This window comes from Lycium ferocissimum, chromosome 2 (assembly GCF_029784015.1).
Source record: "Lycium ferocissimum isolate CSIRO_LF1 chromosome 2, AGI_CSIRO_Lferr_CH_V1, whole genome shotgun sequence".
Taxonomy (NCBI): Eukaryota; Viridiplantae; Streptophyta; class Magnoliopsida; order Solanales; family Solanaceae; genus Lycium; species Lycium ferocissimum.
This window is the reverse complement of record NC_081343.1, coordinates 44,956,475-44,976,366: the sequence shown is the minus strand read 5'-3', so window position 1 is coordinate 44,976,366 and position 19,892 is coordinate 44,956,475. Positions and strand designations below refer to the sequence as shown.

General features: G+C 35.7%; 1 protein-coding gene across 3 annotated transcripts; it reads left to right on the top strand.

Annotated features, from left to right (window-relative positions):
• Window positions 1-138: 138 nt before the first annotated feature.
• LOC132039719 (uncharacterized) lies at window positions 139-18,025 on the top strand. 3 transcript variants are annotated; one of them, XM_059430238.1, is made up of 15 exons: window positions 139-296; window positions 5,547-5,617; window positions 5,724-5,808; window positions 6,701-6,811; window positions 7,099-7,196; window positions 7,305-7,388; window positions 7,793-7,929; window positions 10,761-10,833; window positions 10,921-10,966; window positions 12,561-12,670; window positions 12,892-12,999; window positions 13,101-13,160; window positions 13,450-13,511; window positions 14,888-15,200; window positions 16,911-18,025. In XM_059430238.1, coding segments are annotated over exons 1-15 (2,178 nt in total). In that variant the 5' UTR covers window positions 139-295; the 3' UTR covers window positions 17,730-18,025. The 3 variants fall into 3 exon arrangements, with proteins under 3 accessions (XP_059286221.1, XP_059286229.1, XP_059286238.1); XM_059430246.1 differs by lacking the exon at window positions 139-296 and having other exon boundaries at window positions 5,544-5,617; XM_059430255.1 differs by lacking the exons at window positions 139-296; window positions 5,547-5,617; window positions 5,724-5,808; window positions 6,701-6,811; window positions 7,099-7,196 and adding an exon at window positions 7,213-7,252 and having other exon boundaries at window positions 7,330-7,388.
• Window positions 18,026-19,892: the final 1,867 nt, after the last annotated feature.

Here is a 19,892-nt window from a genome sequence, read left to right as displayed (position 1 = left end):
ATTGAATATTTATTCTCTCCTCATATATACACATATATACTTTAATTTTAATTCTCCAACACATATTTATTTTCTCTATACACTTTTACTTGTTCATAAATAAAGTACTCAACATTAAAAAAAAAAAGAAAAAAAAAAGGGCAACCCAGCCGCGTGACCTAAATGGGCTGAATCAAAGCCGCAAACGTTGGTTTTGTTGTTGGCACTTAGGACTATCAAAAATTGGCCAAATAGGCGCCTTTTTCTTGATCACGCTCTCAAACTACAACCATGCTCCTTTAAATTAATAAAATCAAGGAAAATTTACTTGTTATAGCTACTTTTACTACCTATTTAATGTTAATAACTATCTTTTATTAAAATTAATAATAATAGCTAATTAATTTTCTAAATTGCCCATTATAGATACAATGTACAAGAACTTCCACTTATCGGTTCCTCACAAATACACCGTAAATAAAGGGAAACGCTATCTCATCTTCCCATTTTTGAAACGCACGTAATATACTTTAGTTTCTCTCTCCCTTTCCATTAATTTTAGCCTTTTTTTCTCATCGAATCTATCCATTACCATCAAGCACGATTCCACTACATTTCTCGTGCCGAGATTCGTGGGTGGCTGTGTATTTGTGTAAGTTTTTCATTTTTTTGTGTATTTTAGTCAACTTAATTCTATATTCTTGACTGTTTTCAAAAATTATAACTTTCAATGCTTAGGGTTTCCCATTTTGGTAGTGAAAATCATCAATTAATGGCGGATGAAAGCACATCCTGGTAGGGTTACAGAGGTATCCCACATACTCTTCAAAATTTAGATTCCCCTTCGTTTGATTTGGGTATTTCTCAAAGAACAACATGATGTTGATGCGGCTTTTCCGTGAGAAACTTGTTGCGAAAGGAGATCTAAGAAAATCCATGATCCTTCCGGAATCGAAATCCTTCAACTCGTTAATTTGGAAAAAAAAAATGATTTTGATACCGCCACAAAGAGAGAAAAACATCCGATGTTGCTTATAGTAGCAAAGGGAAAAATGTTGTAGAGACAGATGTCGGAGAACAACAATTAACGATGAACAAGCAGGTATTTTTTCATTTATTATATATATATTTGTTGTGAATAAAATTATATTGTACATGTTGCTCAAATTCGGTTAATGATTCATGTATTTTTGACCGCATCCGTAAGTATAGTTGCATGTATTTATTGATCCGAACATTTCATTAATAGAGGGGATAGCATTCGTATGTATTTTTGTATTGTTTGAATTAGTTTTGTATATGAAACATACGTAGAACTGTGTCATGTATTTCACTAACCATTTTTTGTTATCAACATATAAAACTATGTATCATGTATTTGTAATTCCTCACATTTATGTATATGCATTGAAATTGATGTGGTCCACCATGCATATCGCAATGTTGAAACACGGACAAATGTGGCAAATCAAGAGCAAGTATTGATTGAGTATGTTAAGGGCCACGTGCTTATTTCCAATGTCCCGTGGCATACCGTTGACAACGTGCTAATACCGGTGAATATACAAGAAGAAAATCATTGGTTATCGTACTTTCATTCAAGGACGGTATTTTTAATGATGAATTAAATATTTTATCATTAGTTTTTCATTCATTATTTTACCGCTGAATTCTTCTTCTTTTTTTTTTTTAAAAAAAAAATGTACAGGCGTCTGTATGTTTACAACTCGTATCAATCACCCGGGCACAACGCAGTTGTTAGGAATGAAATAAAAAAGCTTGCTACACTGCTGCCACATTTCCTACATCTGGCTGGATTCTATGTAAATCAAAAAAGCATAGATTTGGTGAAAGACCCGGATATGCGGATAAGGGACTGAATCGATATCCTTGAAGTTGTCTATGTTGATAACTTTGCAAGCAAGCTACTGGTAGCACGTAAGTTATAGACATACATTTTAAAATATCATAGAGTATCAAATACATGATATATCATATCAATTTATTATTCTTATAAAATACATGAGTTATTTGAACTTGAGATACCTTGTTTAGAACTTGAAACATATATTTTCTAATAAAAGTTTTTTTTTTTTTTTTTTAGGGACTGTGGTGTTTTTGTGGCGACGTATGCTGAGTATTTGACATCGGGTGAAAGGATTCCGGATGTCATTGATGCACACATGCAGCGATGAGATACGGTACACTCTTATGGGACTACGGTCAAGGCAAGGTTGCCGACAATGCAGAGATAATGAAGTTCCACCAAGACCGATCAGGCCACCAATCGATTATGACACTGTAGATGCAATTGATGTTTGATAAATACTATTCGTGCATTCCATGTTTTTTGTCCTTTTTTTCATTACAACAAACAATCTGATGTTTTTTAGATGTATTTTGACTTATGTTGGATAATTATCATTTAACCAAAGTAATCTCAGTGGGTTTTATGTTCCATATGTTTGAAGTACTTAGTTCCATATATTGTCAAATAAATCACCAAGTTTTGAAAAATACGGTAAAATGCGACACCATGAATCCACAAATACATTTATTCACCAGGTTCACAAAATATGTATGTTTTAATTCCCGGTTACACAAATATGTATGTTGTAGATATGTTTTAGGTTAATAAACACATCTTGCGTATTTGATATGGATATTTCATCGGGATCCCACGACTATGAAGATTTTTATCGTGCCTCTTGTTTTCAAACTCGTGACTTTGGACCAACTTGAAAACCCCTTTATAATTACAAAGTTATGCCGACCCGGCATACTTTTGTTAAGGAATTACAAATTTTTTATCGGACCGGCATACCCATGCCTTATGTAAGCGAGACTTGGCATAAGTAAGATTAAAGATAACTTTGATAATTCCTTCACAAAGTTATCTTGGTCCGGATAAAAGTTTGCCCTTTAAAAGTATGCCCCCATCGGCATAAACTTGTTAAGGATTTACTAAACTTATGCGATGGGGGCATACTTATGCCTTATGGGCAAACTTTGCCTTGAAGCATATATATGTATTTTTTCAAGCATATAAACCAAAGTTACATGGAAAAGTATTATGCCGCAACCAAATGTCCATCCCGTATACAAATTCACACTTTGCCTGGCAATACAAAGTAGTTAGCAATTGTTGATAGACTTCAAATTTGGCATTCAAGTGCCACACATTGCATCTTCCAGGCAGACCCAAGAAACATTTTCCCATCTTTATTTTGAATGCTCCATCACAAAAGGACATGTGGTGGCGTATTGTTGGTATGGCCGGGAGTCACACTAGAAGAATAGGGGGCCGGCAAAATGAAATCAAATGGATCTCACACATTGCTAGACACAAATCGTGCCACCGCTCCATTACTTGCTGCATTTTTGGTAGCTAGGCATTGGTTTTGGAGAGAAAGGAACATACTCGTATTTCAAAATACTCAGCTTTCTTCCCGATAGACTTTGCGAGAGAGATTGCACAACATATTCACATCCAAGGCGAGAACAACTTCAAATGGCGAGAGAGCTCTTCTATGAATTGCTATCCCTAGCTAAGTGTAGTTGATTGAAATCGGGCCGTTTTTTTTAATGTAATAGTTGCTCCTAGTTTGACTTATACAAGTTAGTGAGTAGGAATTTTACCATGTACGATTGAAGGTCGGCTTTAACTTTGTGCCGTAAAAGTTTTTGGATGGAATAAAATAGACTTTCAACCAAAAAAAAAAAAAAGTTTGCCTTATAAGGCAAAGTTTAAATTTTGTTATGCCCTCCGTAGTTACTTTTAGTTATGTTTAACTAAAAAGTACGCCGATTTTATATGTACTTTTGTCTTGAGGGAGATTTTTAGTTATCCGGATCCGGCATAACTTTAACTTTTTCTTAAAGATTTTTATGCTGGATACGCATACACTCCCCGCCCGCAAAGCGAAATTATTTTTTTATTTTATGCCTCGAGCGGGGGTTCGAACCCCGAACTTCATGTATTCGCTCATCTTTCCAAGCAAAGGGCAAATAAATACATAATTTTAAGTTGACATTACCAAAGACAACTACGATCCTCCAATCCAACAAAATTCCAAAATAAAAACAACTTTATCATTTTTGCGAGATATAATATGTATGTTAGTTTACCAATTACGCATTATTTTTTGATATTGAAAAAAACACCATACGTATCGTGAAAAAAAAATTCAATTAAGATCATTTTGAATGGGACATTCATTTCATTGCAAAAATTTATATAGTACTACAACAAGTGTCAATGGAATTTTTTGACACAAGTGTTCAAATACCTAAATAACCAATCTATCTTCGGTAAAAAAGTTAAATTGATAGGAACACAAGGAAAATTCACTTCCTCAGAGGCTCAAAACTACATGAACGTCTGTTGTGCCCAAGTTGTCCACAAGTACTGCAAGCATGTCTGCCCTTTCCAAACAACAATTCACTTAAAGGCTTATCACGCCTCTTCTTTGGCCTACCAAAGGTCTCTTGTATCTTGGGGGCAAAACAACATCCTCCAAGATGTGGTTGGGAATGTTCCATTCACGCTCGTCGGTAGAGGATCCACCGGTATATCATATGTCTTCAACACGGTCGCCGGTTTGAACAAATCATAAATACATAGTTCAGTTTACATTGTTCATAAATACATAGTTTACAAATACATAGTTTAGACAGTGCAAAAATACATAGTTTAGATATTATAAAAATACATAGTAGCTACTACCGAATTACATTTGTTCGGAAATACATGGTTTAGATATTGAATTACGGAAAAGAAATACATAGTTTAGATTCAGAATAAAAAAGATATGAACTGATCTTCGGAAAGTTATTGATGAAAACTTCGAAAAGTTATTGAACGTGTAAAAGAGAAAACATATTTCAATATAACATACACATATTGTTACACTTCGTAAATACTTAGTTTTAGCTTCGGAAAAATAAAAGATATGAATCGATCCTTTTTTTTTGGATTCCTAACAATTCATGTACATTAACATACTTACAATAAGATTACATTATTATTTTCGAATATCGTTGATGAAGAAATCAAAAAAAAAAAAAACCAAAATCGAAGAAATAAACAACTTTGACATTATGATCCAAGAAAACAATTGAAATCACCTAAATACAAATTGAATATACGAAATTTGTGAAATCAAAAACGGTTTTGCACGAATTACCCGATGATTGTCGTGTTTGTTACCGCATTTTCGATGTGTTGAAGATTTATTTTTGAATTTTGAATTTTTACGTTATTAATCGTTGAACAATGAATGGAAGAAGAGAATCGTTTAAGGTAAGGGGATATTACACTTAATTATGTGGAAAGGAAGTTAAAAAATATATTGAATTCGCATTTAATATCACCACGTTTAGAGGCTAAATAAAGGAAATGTTCGTTCCCTTATTTACCGTATGCTCATATGTATTTTGACAAGAAATACATCCGAAAACATACACAAATCAGCCGATTTTTAGCTACGAATTGTAATATTAAAAAGGGTAGTTACAAATGGTAGGAAGCTACAATAAGGTAGTCGAGAAATTTTACCTAAAATCAATGGCGGCGCTAGCCCAACAAACCAAAGGCAATTCTTTGTTGTCCCGCTTCAAAGCCTTCCTTGCCTTTCAGGTGCTAACTTGATTTCACTTTTTTTCCCGTGAGGTAGTCTGTGTGTTTTCATTCAGGCAAATCGTCGAACACTTTATAACATATATGTAGATTTTTTGTGTTCCAGAAATTTAATCACAACACGTATTCTAAAAACAGACTCCGGCAACAGCACCCTGCTAATATGGGTTCTGGCTCTGTCGTTGAGACTGGTAAACACTGCTTATTCCTTATTTATAATTATAATTACCTCCAAGTATATTATTGATTGTTCTGTAATAAAGGTCATGCAACATTATAAAGTTGATGTTTTTTTTTTTTATATATATATAAGCATGGTGTCCAGGCCAGCTTGCGCGCACCTGGATTGATTCCACGCAATACCTGTCACCTCCACTAGCAACAGGTACCAGGTAACTCTGTCCACCAAGGCTAAGATTGATGGGAAGAAATCACTTAGTGTTTTTGTCTCTACTGGGATTTGGACCCGAGACCTCATGATTATTTACCCACTTTATTGACTACTAAGCCACATCCTTGGGTGCTTTTAAAGTTGATGTTTCTCACCAAGAATTTGCCATGAATTCCATAAATCAGTATTAACAAGCACATGCCCCGTTTAAGTCCAGTGTCATAATATTCTACACACATAAGAGAACGTACTTCCATTACATTGCATCACGAGTGGCGGTGGTTTGCAAGTAAGATGAATGCTGTTTTATGTGATTAGGAGTAACACTATGATTTGTGAGTAGGGATGGTAAAATCAGCCCATGGAAAACATGACCGCCCAAGTTTGGGCTGATCATTGACCCACCCATTTATTAGCTCAGTCCATTTCAGCCCACAAAAAGTTGGAATTGACCCATGAGAAATCTTGTCAAAACTCAAAATATTGTCGAGAAGACATTTTTTTGATATGTTATATATAGCCATAATAAAGAAAGGAAATAGTTTTATTAGGTACTAAAAACTTATAAAAGAATAAACAAAGAAATTAAAACTGAGTAAGAATTCGGCGGGTTGGGTTAATGACCTGCTTTTTAGCCTATTTCAGCCCAACCCGCCCATTTGACACCTCTATTTGTGATGATGATGATGCAGGTGAAATTGACTTCTCAAAGTGGAGGAAGCTTAACTCAAGGGACTTTGGCATAACTAGCTCCATGATACCAGCATCTGCGTCGATTGTTCTGAAGGTTCTCCAAAGTGGAGGTAATACTTATTGCTTCATATGATGCTTAGTTGTTAATCCGGATTTCTCGGTTAAAGATAACCACTATATAACCTCCCAATACTATATAACCTCCCAATATATTGTAGTTTGCTTGGATAAAGAGCCCAAGATACTAGCGTAATCACATTTTCCTTGGTTGTCAATGGCTTGAGGATATATTTCGACCTTTGTCTTGGGCACTACTTAGTTTGCATGCGTGTTCGTTATTCAGATATATATCTCACTGCGTGAAGGTTAGCCTTTGACCAAAAATTGCAATATACAGGGTTTGAAGCTTACTTGGTCGGTGGATGTGTCAGGGATCTAATTCTCAATAGAATACCAAAAGATTTTGATGTAATCACAACAGCAAGGCTTCCGCAGGTCCAAGATACATTCAGATACTATCCTAATAATGAGCCAGTCATGTTTGGTTTCAAGTACTCCTCCCCATGATTCGATATTTATGTTGGTGTGTTCTATTTTTCATAGATAAAAAGGCATTTTCATCGTGCAGTAATTGTTGGACGACGGTTTCCAATATGTAGAGTACACGTCCATGGTTCTATCGTGGAGGTTGGTGCAACTTTATGCTATAGATCTGTTGCACATTCTATACTTATATGTTTGTGCATGGGCATGGTCTATTTCACATTTGTATGCTTATCTTTTTCTTATGAGTAGGTACTTGTTGTAAAATGAAAATCACTAAAGTGCTTTGAGAAATGAGAAGTGGTTTAGTCTTACTATTCAAATTTGTTTGTAAGTTTATCATTTTGATCAAAATATATAGTCCACTGTTTAAGAAAAGGAGAACAATCATTGAAATACTTCCATTGGTGTCTGACCTCCCTTCGAACTTATATTGGATGGGCAATAGATCTGAAAACTTTTTCTCCTAGATGGCTGATATGCTGGTTATCATCTCTCACACACTATACAACTTTAATTAGTGAAGAATTCGGTTTTCCGTCTCTCAGGTATCAAGTTTTGATACTGTGGCAAAACAAACAGGAAAAAGAGAGGAACATTTTGTTCCTAAAATGCCAAGGGGATTTCATAAGAAAGATTTCATTCTCTGGAAGAATTCCATGCACCGAGACTTCACTGTTAACAGGTATCTCTATATGTTTTGTTCCTTTTAGAAAATGGAGCTAAATCTAATTTCTATTCTGTAAATTATTCCCTGGGAAAGGGAGGCTCCGGAAGACTTCGTAGGTTGTTCAATTCTACTGGTGGACTCGAGTTTGTTTCGGTTTTCACCAACCCAAACTGAATATTTATGTAGACCGGCAAAGAAAAGCTGAAAAAATGAATCTCATAACAAAATTGTTGTTTTAATCACACATGTACATTTTATTTGATTAACTGTGTTGATCTATGCTCAGAAAATAATGGAAATAATAATAATTGCAGTCTTGCAGAACAATAGGAGATAGTGGGCAAAGGTCTTGAGAGGACAATGGAGAATGCAATATGGCATAGAGGTGGCAGTCATGTATAGGTAGGTTCTATGCTGTGCACTGCCATGCTTGATTTCTCCATGTTGTGGTCCTCAGTTAATATGTAGAAAACTAATATGGTGCTTATTTGCATTGTAGAATCATAACCTTTTTCTTTAGTAACAGAGACAAGGTATAAAAGCGGAAAGTTTACTAGTCCAGTGGTAGTGCAAGTGTTCAACAATGCCCTTGTGTTTTCCACCTCGTGGGATCCTTGGGAGGTGGTGCAACAATGTCTCGTGTTTGATTCCCTACGTGGGGTCCCTGGACATCATAAATGCAACTGAATACCTACTTTTGGATGAATCATCAAGCTGTGTCAACATCCTTTTGGATGAGAAAAGTGATTGAGATAGAAAAGCATTGCCATGTCTAGAGCTCCAATTAAGAAGCTGGAAGTTACTCAGTACCAGATTTCTTTTATTATTATATACAATACTTTACCACCGTGAACAAGGTAGGGGTAAGGTCTGCGTACACCCACCCTCCCCAGACCCATTGTGGGATCACACTGGGTAGTTGTTGTTGTTGTTGTATACAATACTTTACCAATCTCGAGAAAAATAAAATAAAATTGGAAGTTACTATTGGACACTCCAAGGTGGGAGGTAGAAGTATGAGAAATTGTTGGCCTAATAAGTGGCTTAATTATAGGAAAATTGTTGCATAAGGTCTTGTAGCTATACAAGATCGCTGGTTCATTTGATTCTGTCAGTTTGATATTATCATCTAGAACAGGGCATATAAAAAAGGATGAAGAACTGAAGATAGCCTTAGGCGTTGTTGATCTGGTTTTGATTTTGGAAACCAATGTGTTTCTCAGTTTTGTTTTGGGAAACAGTTGCATTGTACAAAAGAAGATAAAAAAGATAATAGATTAAAATGGCCAGAAATCTTTATTTGCTACAAAATGTATTTTGAACAGCCAAAATGATTTAAAAAGATGCGTTTTAAAGGAAAAAAAACACGGCACAAGGAAAAAAAAGGGTTCCATTCTTATTGGGAAGCAGCGGAGGTTGTTGTTGGAAACTTGTTTTAGTTTCCAGAACTGGTTAGAACCTCTCTGCAAGTCCTTATTCTGATTGAACTACTGAGGATCAATATTTTGGGGAGACTATTTGCATATTAACCATTATCTCTTGAAGAACCTCTCTGCGGTTGTCTATTCTGGTGGAAAGCAAAGAAAATCAGATGAAAGCATGGAAAACAGTTGTTTTATTTTTGAAATGCAATTGGCATAAAATTACTCAAAAAGTTGTATAGCCATTACTTACCCCACATGAGTTTTGTAAGCCCTTCGAAAGGAGTTCAAAGGTATTGACTACTCCACTAATTGGCTTAAGGCTTTAGGTTGAATGCTCAAATTGTTTTACGTGGTATTAGAGTCAACCTTTGGTACGCCCATTCTGACACTTGTCAGTTCGGATGAAGTTCACCTGTGGGCCCAAATTCACTTTAAATGTGTGGGAGGATGTTGAGTTGTATAATTGTCCTATTTGAGGACGTCTAAGAGGTTTTTGATGGTTTTGAATTTTTGTGAGTAATTCTTGTTGCATAGGTTTCTGTGATTCAATTAAATGATATTGAAAAGAGAAGCGCAAAATAATTTTCCTTTCTACTTCGCTCTTTGCCTTAAAGTTTTGGGTTGTTCTCAACTTCTTTGACAAAAACAATTGCCTGTCCAACTCTATGAATTATTGTGATCCCTCTAAGTGCCTTCTCATAAATCTTCATAGACCTCCTTAATAATTGTTAGTACCTTTTATCTGTTAGTGATATGTCAATTGACAATTTTAGTGTTTAGTCCTAGTGTGATTCCACACTCAATAGAAGAAAGGAGCCTCATAGTACTCAGCCTCTAAATTAGTAGATCAAGTAGTGACATTAATTTTTTATACGAGTATCCTGGGAAGAACTGATTTTGCCTTAGGCTTATTTTTTAATCTATTGTTTACGACGTTATCAATGGCATGATATAATAAGTCTTGTCCTCATATACCATATTGTAGGATGGTGGAAAATATAGTAGATGACATAGGCGAAATTGCAGTCTATAGATGGCCGGTGCCTTTGGTCTGGTGGTCAGAGCATGGCACGTGATGTGTGGGTTAGGCACAATCATGGGTTTGAACCTTGCCACAGACAAAAGCATGGTATTTAAGCGGAGAAGGGTAGACTTGTAGAGGGGCGAGCCATTATCCTCTCGGGTATTTCTCGATTATTAAAAAAAAAATAAAAAAAATCACAGTCTATACACGCTTCATCTGCAGTTCAAAAATCTAATTTGCTTGTTTATAGATATTTTCTTGATTTAGTTGGCGGTTTGGATCTCTTAATTTGTCGAATATGTGGCTCTAGTTCACTCATTTGTGTGTTTGTAAAATTGTGGAAACTGTTTATTGTGGTGGTGTTAACTCATTTTTGCGTTTGTAAAATTGTGGAACAGTTTATTTTTTGATCCATCCGTGAATACAATCTATGATTATGCCGATGCAATTGTGGACTTAAAATCCTTACAGGTGAAATTATTTTACTTCAAATATGTAAAGGTCCAATCATTTTGATGTGTTTGGGAATTTACGAAGTGTTTTGTCATATGTATGCAGTTAAGGACTTTGGTACCAGCACACTTGTCATTTAAAGAGGATTGTGGTAGGTGCACCTATTTTAGAGATTTGCCTTGACATGAATATGACAACTTTATTATATGCATTGTATATTGATCCTTTTGTTTTTTGTTTATATAGCTGGCCTTATCTAGTTTGAGATTGAGCCTAGTTGTTGTTGTTGGATAGTTCTTGAGGATGACAAAGGTGTGACATATTAGCCAAGGATATTGTTGGATTTAAAAAGAAGGTTATTATTGGAAACAAATTGTTACTCAACTGAAAATCTAATACTTGTTTTATATTGTACACGGTATGTCCAGCTTTAATACAATAATCAAATGTCTGACCAAAAATAGACGTGCCCTAAATAATTAGTACTCCCTCCGGATAAAAAAAAAGTGTCCACTTAGCCTTTTTTTCTTGGGTCAAAAAAAGTGTCCACTTATTAAATCAAGAAACAATTAACCTTATCTTTCCAGATTTGCCCCTATTAAGTGTTATGTGATCAAATCCCAATGCCTATTTAATTAGGGGTAGTTTAGTCAATTTACATTTTTTTTTTCTTGGAGTGAGTAGTTTCTTAAGGGGTGTGCAAATGGCTAAGTGGACTCTTTTTTTTTTTTTATCCGGAGGGAGTAATTGTTATTCATTGTTTTACAAGTATTTGTATTACAGCTCCTGCATGACTTGTTTGTGAAGAAAAGGATCACTCTGTGTTAGATCATTAATGCAGGATTGTATTTTTAAGTATTATATGATGGAGGGATCATTCTTGTTGAGATTGCGTTTGAAGTGGGGTTTATCTGTTGTCGAAGGGGGATGAGAGAGAGGTGTTTAGGTCCACAGTAGGAATGAGGAACATGGATATTTGGATTGGGGCTTGTTGTTTCGTCAGAGAGAAAGGTTGGCTTTGGTGCTTATGCCGCTTGGTTGGGGAAGGGGAAGAGTGCTAGTATCGTGCTGGTGAGAAGGGGCAGAGTGGTGCTTGAAGATGCAGGTGATAATGCTCCCTAGGTGGATTGCTAGTGTGCTTTTGGGTTGGGGGAGGTGAATGTGCCATTGGGCATAAACTTGGAGGTAGCACAATGAGTTGAAGAGCAAAGTTTTGATGGAAAACATCATATTCTTCATTCCATCACTTACAAAAAATATTCTTTTTTTTTTTTTGATCAGGTAAAAGTTTTTATTGATAATAACAAGGCCAACTTGGCCATATACAAGGTGTAAACCAAAAAAAGGAGAAACCTACAAGATATGGTTCTCTCCAAATGTCACCCAATCCTCTATACAAACGGGAACTACATGGGTGCACCAAAAGAAAATAAGTGATTGGAGACTACTCCTTAGTTGAGCAAAGCTCGTCTCCACCCCTTCAAAAGCTATTCTTTATGTACTTTAAAAAACACTATCCCATCCACTACATCTATCGTGAACCAACTGAACGTCATTCTTTATGTCAGGCGAACGCGAAAAGTGTTTTCAGAGGTTTACTAGTAAGAGTATGCATTTCTAAAAGTTGGGGAAGAGGTCGTAGGGCTGTTGAATTGAAAAATAAAAGACAAGTCATATGAATTTACCCCAATGCCTTCCTTTCTTAATTTTTGATGGAACTGATCCTGGATTTTCTTTGTCCTCAGCAAGGATCTTGCGCGGCTTGAGACTGGCTGCTCGCCTTAAGTTGTCCTTTTCAGAGGAGATTGAAATTGCTATGCACAAACTCTCGTCGTCCATAATGAGTTTGGACAAGGTATGAACAATGAATTCTATGAAAACCATTGTTAACTTATTTACTTCTGTTTGTTCTTTTAACCCTCCTATTGTTTAGCTTTCTCTATACTCTTATACCTTCTTCTCATTGCTTGACATCCCTGATGCTAAAAAAAGTTCCGAACCACAATGGAATCTTTCTATATATCTGCTTCTTGGTTAATATTTTTTCCTGCATGGCCTTAATTTTTTCTTGTGCAGTCTAGACTAATGATGGAAGTCAACTATATGCTGTCTTATGGAGCTGCAGAGCCTTCTCTTTCTTTACTTCAGAGATACAACATCCTTGGCATGCTGCTTCCATTTCATGTATGCCATATTGTTTCATTTCATTTTGGTTTGATGTGAGTTCCATGTTTTTTTTGGTTCAGGACAGTTGCTTATACTTGAGTAAATGTGTCATTTTACAGGCAGCACACCTTGCTCAACAGTATAACAAACAGTTGAGTGAAAGTTCTGTTATGCTGATGGTATATCTTCCTATCTTGTATTCTTTTTTACTCCATAAATTTGTATAATTCCTTCTATGCGCTTCCTCACTTATTTGATGTCAACTCTTCCTATGTTTGTCTACATATTCTCTGTAGACTTCTTGCTTCTATGCGTCCTCCTGAAATCTAGTTTATTTCCCACATATCACATATGTGAGCACATGCACGCACTTGTATCTGGGCATATTTGTCTTTTCGCCTTATGCATGTTTTGTTGAATTTCACTAGTGTTTCACGCATTAAATTTATTGGTCTGAACATTTTGCAGAAACTGTTTTCCAGTTTGGATCAATTAGTCACCTGTGGTAGACCTTCTCATGATAGTTTGTGGTAAGTTGATTTAATTTCTAGCCATTGGTGGTAGATGGTTTGTGCAAGTTGATATATTATTGAACTAAGTATCACATCTGACCTTGTTAACTGATATTTTTGGTTCTTTTCTTTTTAGATGGGTGTTTTTGTTCACCCTTCAAACAATTACTGCAATCACCTATAATCTTTATACTGCAGCAGCTCTCTCGTATGAGTTGAATTTTTTCCATTTTATTCGACATCTCTTTCAAAAATATGGTTACTGGATTCTTGATAGCTCAGCAGGATTTTGTGTTTTAGTCATTAATGTTATATCATTTCCTTGCATGTCACGTTCTTCCTAAAGAGATGGTCTTCGTCTTTGGCTATTATTTCTCATAGTGTTTACTGTCACTTTGAGAGCTGTATTCATATATGAGTTGTTTTCCAATGGTTCTGGACTTCTCTGTTTCAAAACTTTATTATTTGAGTAAATCAGTTAAAACCCCCTAAACTATCACCTTTTTGTGAGTTTTGTACCTAAACTATTGGGTTTCTAACCTATCTTGTTCGATCATCATACCTAATAGCTCTGTAGGAGAACTATTCTTTCTCTTTGGTCCCAAGATATGAAGAGTCTCGGACTCTTCAGAAATGTCGACAGTTGCGTGTGGGATAACCTAAAGTAGTTCATGCCAGTTCAACAAGTAAATCCATAGGAAAGAAGACGCAGCATTGGGAACAGAAATCAAGCTATCCTCATTTTGTCTTTATACTTTGTGTTCACATTCTGGACCATCTCTATGGCACATCGTGCTGCCTCTTCCTGATATCAAAAGCCTAAGTTGGGATCATCACTATGAATAGGCTCCATTACTTAGCGATAGGAACCTTTCTTATGCAGCTTAGATTTGTACTTCTACTCTGTTCCTGCATTCAGAATTTTGCTTTTAAATTGAAATTTAGGAGCATTTTGGACATCCCAAGTGTTGAAGAATCTTTTCGTGTATGTTCAACACTGTAGGGAGTATGATGGTAGTTTAAACAGAGGGAAGGAATAGCATGGTCATTATTGTTTTTGTTACCACTCTCAATAAATAGCATGGTCATTATTATGCATTGGTTGATTGCAATTTTGAGCTTGGAGTATTTCATGGTTCTATAGTGCATTTTGACTATATTCAGCCGTATGAAACGTGGGGAGTTATGTTAACAGTTCAGTATCAGCATAGCAGCTCATAAGTCATAATCAGGATTTCTGCAATCAAACTGGTGTACTGTTTCTCAGATCACTGGTGTTATCACCTTTTGAAAGTCTATTGGATGATTCAGGCTTAAGCTAGTGTTGAGCAATTGGCTTCTAGTGGCTAGGATTCTTGACAATATTTTTCCTTTTGATTGATGTATATGAGCAGGGTTGCAGTCTTGGCGTTTCATCTGGCACTAATCACTGATCCTCAAGAGGCATTTGTCGTCCTGACTTTTGCTTCTGTGTTGTACCATGGAAATTGGAAGGAAGGTGCTACGTTTGCTACAAGAAATTCAGATGCTGCAGGTATTTATGCACCTGAAATTTCAGATTCTCAAGGCTCCATATCAGATGATGAGCTTGTGGAAAGAGTTACAGATCTGGCAGTGCTAGTGCAAAATTCTATAGACATTTTGACCCATAAGGACAGCCTCCAGGAAGCAATGTCCAAGTTCCCAGGTTCCCCATGCTCTGGTTTGGTAAGTAAACCTACTTCGGTTTCTAGATCGACTTTGAGGCAATTTGTTAACTCATATGGCTATTTTGTTATGACTTTATTGAGCACCCAATGTATATGTTCTGTACCCCTGTCACGCTTAATACTGGAGTAATGTGAAAAAATAGTATGTCCATTTGAATGCTACTTTTTCCACCTGTGAGTCAAATTGACCATTTTTCATCTGAAAGTGGGCACTGATTTAGTCATTTTTCTGAATAATACTAAACAATTGATTTAATCAAATTGTAACCTCAAAATTTAAGTGAGCTTTTATAACATAAAACCAGCACATTTCCTCTGAAAAGTGGACAGTGGTTTATTAAACCGGACAGAAAGAATTAGCTAATTATAGGAGTTCCATTGTTTAAGTAAGAACATTTTCTATTTGTTTCTACTTGTAAGCTTCGTATGATGCACAGAATGACTAATTGAGTTATAATTTTGTTGGTGAAATCTTTTTGTTAGTCCATATCACACTTGGTCATGTTGTAATGGTACGAATCCCAGATTGCAGAATCTGGAGATGTGGTAGTTGGACGTCTTCCTCAGACATAAAGACAAAACAAGTCGCAGTATCTGCCATGCAATGTCTGATCTCAGAATTTTTTGTTGACATATGATAACTTATGACTAGTCCATTTTCCTCTTAAAAGTGGACCATGTCATGTAAAACAGGACGGAGAATTAGCTAGTCAGAGTTTCTGAAAGAAGATTTTCGGGTAGTTTTTACTTATGAGCAGAGTATGATGGACAGAATGACTTGAAACTTATTGAGTTATAATTGCTTGGTGAAATCTCTTTAGTAATCCTTTTTTTATGACGGTGGTGTGTGGACCAGCTTGTGCCCAGGCGCCCACCAAGGCTTACACAGATGGAAAGAAATCACCTAGTTCTTTGGCCTCCGAGGAGATTTAAACCTGAGACCTCATTTTTCTGCTCCCACTTAATTGACCACGAGGCCGCACTCTTGAGTGCTTGCTACTGCATATTACATCTGGTCCTAATGTAATGGTAGGATCGCAGATTGCAGATCTGCAGGTGGGCTGGTTGGACGACTTCCCCGGAGATAAAGTCGAAACAGTTTGCCTTATTTTCCATACAATACCTAATTTGTTTATACCTTGAGATCAAGACGTTTATAACCTCTTTGAAGCTGGTGCGTAGCACTGAAAAGAGCGCATATAAACCGCCTGCTGCTTACATAGGCTCTGAAGCAGATTATCCTGCGGTTTTCTATAGATTTTGGCTCTGAAGTAAAGTAAATGGGTTTCCTGCGATTAAGAGGGCCGCATATATCCCACCCTTGTGGAAGAGTGTTCTTTATCTGGTTACATTTTCAACGCATGCCTTTCATTTAACTTTTCTAGGAACTTCAGACTGGTTGCACTTGGAATAAAATTAACGCTCTCTCTCCATCTAAAAGGTCATTATATTCATTGAGAAATTACCTCAGCTTTTACATTAAAGAGATGGTGATTTAGCAGAAGCTCCTGCCTCTGCCAAGTGCCAACAGTATCTGTATTTAGTCATGATTCTTCTTCATGCTCTACATAAAGTAGAACGACAAGCAGCATCTAAAAATTGTCAACATCTTGGTGGACTGTTCATTGTTTTTTAAGCCTGTAGTGGTGAATGCTCTATTACTATTTTAGACATTGATTGACTATTTAATGAGATATTTTATATTCAGGTGTTTGTATCTAAGAATATGGGGAAGGGCGTTAAAGTAATTTTTGACGCTCTGATAGAAGATGTTAGATCTCTCAAAGCCAGAAGGAATAGTTTTGAGATAGATTATACTCTGCTAGGGAAAGGACAAACACGTGAGACAAGGTTCGTTCTTGGCAAAGTCATCCTTGATGCTATAGCTCCTGGGGTCATTCCAGGTAGTAAAGTGATCAAACATACCCTGGTTAAAGTTGACGCTCAATTGAGTAAAGATGCCACGGAGGAGAATATCGGTGGAAATGTGGAGTTCAAGAAAAGGAAGTTCATGTGTGAAGATGATAATCAGCCCAATGTAAGTTATGAAATTAAACACTATAGAGATGAGAAGCGGAAGTCGGTTATTGCCAAGCAACCCAAGGAGGAGGCTGTTGAGAAGCATGATAAAGAATCTCTTCGTCAGAAACTGGATGTCAGGGATGCTGTAACTAAGAAGAAAAATAAGGGCGAGCATGGTGAGTTGCCTCAGAATGAAACAAGAATGGTACTTGAAAAGGTGAAGCAGCATCAAATGCCACGTCACAAAAAAGAGCGGAAGGGAGGTGATAAATATCAGCAGATTCAGGAAGACCATTTGAAGCTTTTACACAATGTTGACAATGGGGTGACTACCAAGCAGCACAATTCGAAAGAGAAGCTTGATTCCACACAAGAGCAGAACGAGGAAAAGAGTGAGTCGTTAAATAGCAGAAAACGGGATATGCAGGGGGGTAAGTTGGCTTCGGATGAGAAGAGTAAACCAAAAGCAGGAAAACGAACACTTTCAGATCTTTTCAGTAGGTGAGTTCAACTTTGTATCATGTAAACTTATACTATCTTCTTCAAAAAATGAGCAAGAGCAGAACTCAGAGCTGTAGCTTACCTTTTATTATTTTAAAAATCCCTTTTAACCATAGGAGTTCCTAGATCTCATGTACATGGCAGTAGATCGTGTTGTCGCGATTGCCATTTTTTGACTGTGACATAATTATTTTTTACCAATTGGTAGGCTTCAATTTTAGTACTAGTTCATTCTCATGTTTGAAGTACTTTTCTCAGTCTTTTCGTCATTCATTTTAATTGTAAGCGGTCTTCAGTATTTGATTATGTCCCCTTTCGTGAAGATATACACAAACTTTCTGTTCCATTTTTTTTATTTTGAGACTCGAATTGATTTTAAACATAGATCTTGATACTGTTGGCCTTTACTTTATGTCCATAACGTATCATCTTCTTGGTTGTGCAGCATCTAAAATTCGTAATACTGAAAGTAAAATGACTTCTAGATCCAAAGATAGTAATGAACAAAAGAACTATAGTAGTAACTTGAATGAAGAAAAATCTAACCAAAAAAAATTGTATGAAGAGAAATACTAACAACAAAATATAAACAAGTAAAGTAAATATGCACGTGCCTTTGACAGGTTTGCCATTTACCAATTGCACATATGGTCCTTATATCTCAGACAGTGTCAGAACCTATCCCCCACTATTTCAAATTTCCAATGTACGAATAATTCTCGGAGAAAATATTTTGAAGAATTTGGTATTGGAGTTGAGGAAATTTGGTTCCTAGGTGAGGATTATTACATTGAAAAAAAGGGAAAAGTAGAGCTGAGAAAAATGAAAAGAATTCACATCACAAATGAAAAGAATTCACATCACAGTGAAAATAATGAAAGTGGAAGGAAGTTTCTCCATTCCCTCGTATAATCATTGGCTTATAACTTTAAACTCAACCCTGCAGAGGAGGTCCATTTTTAAAATTGATATTATAAATATGTCGGAACATGCCTGCTACAATAATTATACGCACACACAATCACACATATAAGACAATAAAGTAAATTTCAAAAATTACTTGCAGACCAAAAGCCACACAGTGATTTTGTAAGAGGATAGTAAATAGAAACAGTTGGCAGTAAAAAGTTTTTGGCTTTCCGTCTATGAACTTCATTTTAATGCTCACAAACCATTATAAATTAGTATTTGTATGTTAATTTAAGAAAGTTTCAGTGAACCTTTCTCTTAGTTTTGATTTGTAATACGAATAATCCGTGTGATATGAGATAATACACTCGTAACTAGATTAATAAAAATGAAAATTCTATCATGTTCAAAATTTGCCATTGTGGGCTTGTGGCCTTATTAATTGGATGGTCAAAATATAATGACATAAACTTTGCTCAAATACTCTTTGTGCTACACAATTAATGCAAAATATAAAAATAAAACACCTCGTTTATCACATTTTGAATTTTATGTTCTCCCTACTCTTAAATCAATAGTACAAATCAAGGAATTTGAATTTCAAATTAAGAATTGCCAAGCTAGTATTTATAGTATATATCTACTGCGAGATTTTTAATAAATGATTAACAACTTGAAAAAAGAAGAAGAGGAGGAAGAAAAAGAAATAAAATCCAATGCCAAATTGTCTAATCAGTCCCTGGAAGTTTATCTTCTTGGACAATATTCTCCGCCAAGTTCTACTATCAATTTTTTTTTTAATCTTCTTTTTCTTCTAGTCGTTCATACATAGTTGACCTTATTCATAGCTGCATTATGTGACTACATGTTTAATATTCCTAAATCTTATAATTAAGGTTGCAAATCTATTTAACTTCATGATAATCAACTATTAGTGTATGTGAACTCATATTTCCAAACTGTAATTATATTACATTTTTTTGTGATTTAATCTACTTTCAAAACTAATAGTTATCTATTTTATTTCAACTAAATTTACAGAAAGTGATGTCTTTATAACCGCGCTATAAATTCACTAATTTGATGAATATACGAGTACAAGCCAACTTTAGTAATACTAACATGGTTCAACTGTTCAAGTCAATGTGCTTGTCTTTAGTAAATCTGGGAATTAATTTGAGATATTTAATGTTGTGCTGTAACAATTGTAATGGGTTGTCACATTAAAAAGTTAGTATGAGTTATAAATCATAATGTC

Bases quoted from the DNA above. Each gene is read 5' to 3' on its own strand.
- LOC132039719 (XM_059430238.1), top strand. The intron at 5,809-6,700 runs GTAAACACTGCT...ATGATGATGCAG, and splicing joins TGGCTCTGTCGTTGAGACTG to GTGAAATTGACTTCTCAAAG. The intron at 13,161-13,449 runs GTATATCTTCCT...AACATTTTGCAG, and splicing joins AAAGTTCTGTTATGCTGATG to AAACTGTTTTCCAGTTTGGA.